The 6222-nt window shown below is 36.4% G+C and overlaps 1 protein-coding gene across 1 annotated transcript; it reads left to right on the forward strand.

Moving 5' to 3' along the window:
• Positions 1-1228: 1228 nt before the first annotated feature.
• Positions 1229-5463, forward strand: opa3 (outer mitochondrial membrane lipid metabolism regulator OPA3). Its single transcript, XM_046864300.1, has 2 exons — positions 1229-1388; positions 4365-5463. The coding sequence occupies exons 1-2, from the start codon at positions 1247-1249 to the stop codon at positions 4694-4696; spliced, it is 474 nt and encodes a 157-aa protein (XP_046720256.1). The 5' UTR covers positions 1229-1246; the 3' UTR covers positions 4697-5463.
• Positions 5464-6222: the final 759 nt, after the last annotated feature.

The following is a 6222-nucleotide window of genomic DNA, read 5'->3' on the forward strand; positions in this document are numbered from 1 at the left end:
TTATTTTTACTCTTTATTTTTCATGCATGCGCTAAACAAATCTTATTTCTGGTACGGAGTAAGTAGCCACAGTGACACTGTGCTAACTCTAGTTTTTTTATTTATACCCCTGGCATTGTGTTATATTAATAATTGAAAAATGCACTCAAAGTGCGAGGCGGAGAAACTTGCGGTCCACCCCTTTATACATTCTTGAGGGAGCTCAGATTTGAACTATATTTTGCAAGTAAAAAGGATTGCATTCCAAAAGCCCTTTACTGAAACCCCAATAAATAAAAAATAAGAAGTTATATATATATATATATATATATATATATATATATATATATATATATATATATATATATATATATATAAACTAATTTATTTATTTATTTATTGGGGTTTCAATAAAGGGCTTTTGAATGCAATCCTTTTAATAGTATATATATATATATATATATATATATATATATATATATATATATATATATATATATATATATATATATATATATATACACACACACATACTATTTGGGTATAATATATATAACATACTTTATTTATATGTTTATGTTCATAAAATAAATAAATAGTCTAGTGTATCAAAATGTAATAGTAATAATAATAGTCAAAATATAAAGTAATAATAAAAGTATCCAAAAAAACTTATCAAATAGGTTATAAAAATGTTTTTATAGTTTTATTTACAAATGCATTTTTATATTCTTTAATAATTTATTATTAATGGTCACTATTGTTTTTGCCAGTCTGAGGCATTTAAGCATTTAAATTAATGCATTAAATATACAATAAATATTGTTTTTATTTACTTATTTTATTTTAAAATTGTACATGTTATCATTTTGCTCTTTACTATTACTAGCCCTTTATTATTATCACATTGTATTCTTTTTAATTAATTTATTTATACAAAATACAATACTATAGCCACAAAGCAACGCAGCCTTTGCGCAGATTTCCTCTATCTGCATAACAAAAACGAATTTCCAGGGATTTGAGGACTAGATCCGAGTATGTTAAAGTATGTTAAAGATGTTATCGAGGCCCAGGTGTATATATAATCTAAACATTCCTAAACATCCTCTTTCCTGAAGCGAGTATTCCAAAGAAAGCAATTAATTAGACATTACGAAACCAATCTTGCGCACCATTAACGCAACCAGTACACACTCAAGCGCTCCCTGACTTGCCCTCTTCCTTTTTTTGTCCCGCCTCTGTTTAGTGACGCGCTTCCGCCAAGATGGTCGTAGGCGCTTTTCCCATCGCAAAGCTGCTCTATCTGGGCATTCGCCAGCTCAGCAAACCGGTTGCCAACAGGATTAAGGCAGGAGCGCGGAGAAGTGAATTCTTCAAGAATTACATATGTCTGCCTCCGGCACATGGTGAGAACGGCTCCGGAGTTGCAGATTTCAATGTGCGATAGTAAGCGTGAACTCGGGAACAGACGGAAGTAGAACAGCACTATTCGCAGCCAATAGGCTTTTCCGGAAAAACCTCGTTTAACCAATCAGCGCCGTGGGCGGATACTTTAGCATTAAAACCAACCAATCGGCGTTGAGTAAATGTGATGGGGTGGAGCCGAGCCGTCATTGAGGGTGCAATGAACATTTGAAAGTGCCTTCTATTGAAATGCCAAATATCTTTATTGTAAACGGTACCAGTCAACCTCCTTGGTTGCTTCTTCATTGTTTATTCTTTATTTGTATTATTTTCTAGCATTGTACATTAATACTGAAGACATTCAAACTATAAAAGAACACGTGGAATTATGTAGTAAACCAAAAAAGTGTTAAATAACACGTTTAATAATTTAGATTGTTCAAAGTATCTACATGTAGTTTTGATGACAGCTTGCAAATTAATGGCTTCCTCTCATCAGATTCACAATGTCAATTTTTGGAACGATTATTAATTCTCAGGTGTGAGATTTGTTGAATACTTGTTTTAAATAATCAGTCGTCTTGTGCAGAGGAAAGGGTAAGAGATTGAGTGCTCCATACAGCCTCCACAATCACTTGATAAAAAAATCCAATCGATCTGGTTTGAGAGTGAATGAAAAGCAGCCAACAAGCACTCAACACCTCTGGGAACTGATGCCAGATGACTACGTTTTGAATCTGATGAGAGAACGTCATGGCATTCTAAAATATACAACATATTCTGGGTTGTTTAACATGTTTCGGTTTACTACATAATTCCACACGTGATGTTTCATGTTGATGTACATTGTTGAAAATAATAAACATAAAGAAAAAGCTGATGGAATCTTTAGACTGGTACTGTACATGAACAATATCGAATTTTTCGTTTTTATGAATCAGGGAAGGGTTGACGTGGCATAGACACAAATTGCTTATGGAAAACGTGTATTTAATATGGCATATCACTAATAATCCTGCCTCAAAGTGTTTATCATTTCTATCATAAAATAATATGTCTGCCAATCTTTATACCATCAAACCACCAGGTTTCCACATGAATTTCCCCATCCATTCTGATACTGGTTCACAGACTAAGAATAACATCAGTTCAAAACTCAGTTATGAGAGAAAAAAGGTAGGATGACAAATTTCTCCCCCAAGAAATGCTCATTTAAGGACCCTTGGACGACGTAGGTCTTTAGAGGTCATTTGAAGACTGCTAGAAACTCATCGGTTCACACATCAAGTGGTAGTTTGTTCCATCACATCGGTATCGGAGAACAAACGAGAGTTTGAAAGCATGGCTTCCTTGTGATCTGAGAGATGATTGGACTGGCCAAATGGTGATTGAGAATGGTGTGAGGGTGGTGCTGTGTGGCATGGGATATGTTCTGAGAGGTTGGGGGTTACAGGTACGTTTTTGGATTTCCAGGCAAGCATCAGTGTTTTAAATCTGATTTGGGGCAGCTATAAGAGGGAACGTGGGGGATCGTAGCAGTGGAGTGGTGTGGGAGAGGGTTGGAGGGTTGCATTCTGGAGCATATTCAGCGTCTTTGTCTTTTAGAGAAAAATCTGCCAGGGAACAAGTTGCACCTAGTTTACTCTTGAGATGAGATGAGATGATGACGGATTAAACAGGCACTCGAGTGGTCTGTGTGGATAAAAATGGATAAATTATCCTGATGTTATAAATCATCAAGCAATTTTATACATAGCGTTGCAAAGGGGTGGACAAATTTCCTGTAAATTTCTGGAAACTTTCTGTGCAAACTTGATCTTATGGAAATATTTCAAGTTGGGAACTTAGCAGGAATTTCTGGGAATTTAAATTTTTGGGAAATGTATTTAAACTGTATCATGTATGTATAATTTAGTTTGGTCATAAGCTGACATGCATGCAAACTAATACAGATTTTAAAAAATGACATTTTTGACATGTAATTGTTAATATAATTTTGTTGCACAATAGCTAACACACAGCACACGGAAGTTTAAAACATATGTGTGTAAGATTTATGTAATTTACATATTTATTAAAAAAAATTTTGTACATTACTCTGTGTGCAGGATTTAAGTGATGGAGTGTTATGTGATGGAGGAATGCACAGTGCATGTAGGGGGTGTGGCCTCAGTGCATGTAGGGGGTGTGGCCTCAGTAGCCCTGCAGAAAGTGTGCCATGTGCTGTGTGACTGTGATTGATAAATGTGCAGGGGAGAAATTCAACTTGAAATTGCATTAAATCTGGTTGTTTTAACCAAAATTATCCTGCAATTTTTTTTTAAGTTCCCTGTTATTGGCTAACCTGCAGTTTTGTAAATTCACAGTTTGTTACTGTTAATTCCCATATATTCCCATTAATTCCCATGGACAGTTTCCAGTCTTGTAAATTCCTTTGCAACCCCAATTATACTTCTGTTATGTATAAAATCTTTACTACAGTTTTAGACCCGAGTGTTTTGTATTTCCCTTACTATAACAGCAGCTCTGACAGTGGGTTTGGCTGTAATTCAAATCACAGGTATATTTCGTTGTATATCACATTCACAACTTAAGGAACTTATATGGTGGACAATAAACCGTTGTCATTTAACAACAGAAATAGTATACTCACTAAAGTAGAGAATCTTTCTGAAAGGAGACATTTATATGTAATATTTATAAAAAGAGACTCCAGTGTTTGTGGAAGAATTTCCACCACCAGTCAACTACAAATTGATAAAAGTATAACGTGGATTGAAAAAATGTTGGCAAATTGTTGTTATATACAAAGAATAACACTCTTTGGGACAGCTTTCGCTTCAACATCCTACTGCATCATCGATTCCTTTCTTATAACAGCACACCCTGATTGTTTTTTCCCCTTTTTTGCTAATATATTGCAATCTATATTAATAAATGTAGCATTGGAGCATGTTCTGTTTCTTTTCCTTCTCAAGCGTACCACTGGATCGAGATGAGAACTAAAATGAGGATAATGGGCTTCCGTGGCTCTGCCATCAAACCACTTAACGAGGAATCGGCTGCAGAGCTGGGAGCCGAGCTGCTCGGCGAGACCATCATCTTTCTCATCGGCGGGGGATGCCTCGTCATCGAATACAGCAGGCAGGCGTGGAACAGCAGGAGAAAGGAAGAGGAGCTCAACCTTTGGATCAAGAATCTGGAGACTCAAATTGGAGAACTGGCCCTAACCACGGAAATTCTAGACACTCAGCTACGGGAGATGAACCGGCATCTACAGTCCTTGCCATCTACTCCGAGTGGCAAATAATAGTGCATTAATTAATTATAATTAGTGGATCGGACGAACTCAGTCTGTGTGTGTGGGCCGTAAAATAAATAAAATACCAAAAATACAGAGAAACACGCCCTTTGTATATATGACACTTAATGAAATTCCGTCCACATACACACAATAATGTGGGCCTGGGATCGGCACTTAAGCGGGCATGTGGTTTGATACGAGTACTCGTTTTGCAGCTTGGTGCAGTATTACATGTGCGGAGAACATATTGATTTATCTGCCCAATTTAACCCGAGTTTATTTCTCCTCTTAACATGCTCTGCAAATACAATTTAAATTTCCCTTTAGGAACTGTGTAGTTCATTCCAGTAGTCTCCTAACTTCTGCATATCAAAATTTGCTAATAAATGCATCAGAATTTGCTGCATTTTATTACATTTGTTTAAACTATGTTGGTTGCGTGTAGCTATGAAAGAGAGCGAGGTTTCAATTCACTCTGGTGGTTGTTTGGACTGTTTTATGCGTTCGGCTGTGTTAGTGATGCCTTCAGGTTCATGATCTAAAACAATACAATTTTACTCATTATTGGTAATGAAAATGATTTAGTTGTGTTTAAGGCAATTCAAATAGACTCTGGATAATTACAAAAATAATACGATTGACAAAACAGTATACATTAGACTTGTGATTTCAACCCCATTTGTGTGATGTTTGTCTTGAGATCTGACGTAAAGGATGTACGAAGGATGTAAATTTATATGGATTGTAAAATAAAATGGATACCCTGTATAATAGCTGTTGTTTTTTTTTTTTTTTTGTTTTTTGTTGCGATCATCGTGAAAGGATTGAACATATTTGTCCTTAGAGTGTTCAGTCTTATTAGCAACTAAAATACAAAAATAATGTACAAGGTGGTATCAATAAGTTTTGAGACTAGTTTTGTAACATGCCAACAGATGGCAGCACAAGGCTGCACGCACAGTCACAGGGAGCACTGACCTTCATAAGTTAGTCTGCCAATCCTGTCACCTGACACTGAGATTTCCTCACACGTGAGTTTTTTTTAAGGAAACAACGTGATCTCTCTCATGCATCCACCCTGCATGCCATGCCCTCCTGTGAACTTCACCCTTTTCCTTAAGATGAAGATCCAGCTCAAAGCTCGCTGTTTTTTGCGTAGATCCAGCGCGGATCGAAGAAGTTGCTTGACACGCTTTAAAAAGAAGACATGCGGGACACATTCCAGAAGTGGCAGGAATGCTGGGAACGCTGTATTGCTGTGCAAAGGGACTCTTTTAAAGGTAATAGTGTGCAAACATAGATTAATAAAGGACTTTCTTGTAAACAGAGCTTGTTTTGAAACTTTTTACCACTTCAAACTATCAAAGGCCCCGGGACCCTTTCAGCGTGCGGATCCATTATATCCTGGCCACGAGGTAATATCTTATTTTTATTATAACTCAAATGCTCTGCAGGTTTAAAAGTACACATCTGTGTGAGCAACAATTCTCTGGTGTGTAGATGAACTAAAACTCACACAGCTGTCATCTTAC

Source organism: Silurus meridionalis, chromosome 13 (assembly GCF_014805685.1).
Source record: "Silurus meridionalis isolate SWU-2019-XX chromosome 13, ASM1480568v1, whole genome shotgun sequence".
NCBI classification, from domain to species: domain Eukaryota; kingdom Metazoa; phylum Chordata; class Actinopteri; order Siluriformes; family Siluridae; genus Silurus; species Silurus meridionalis.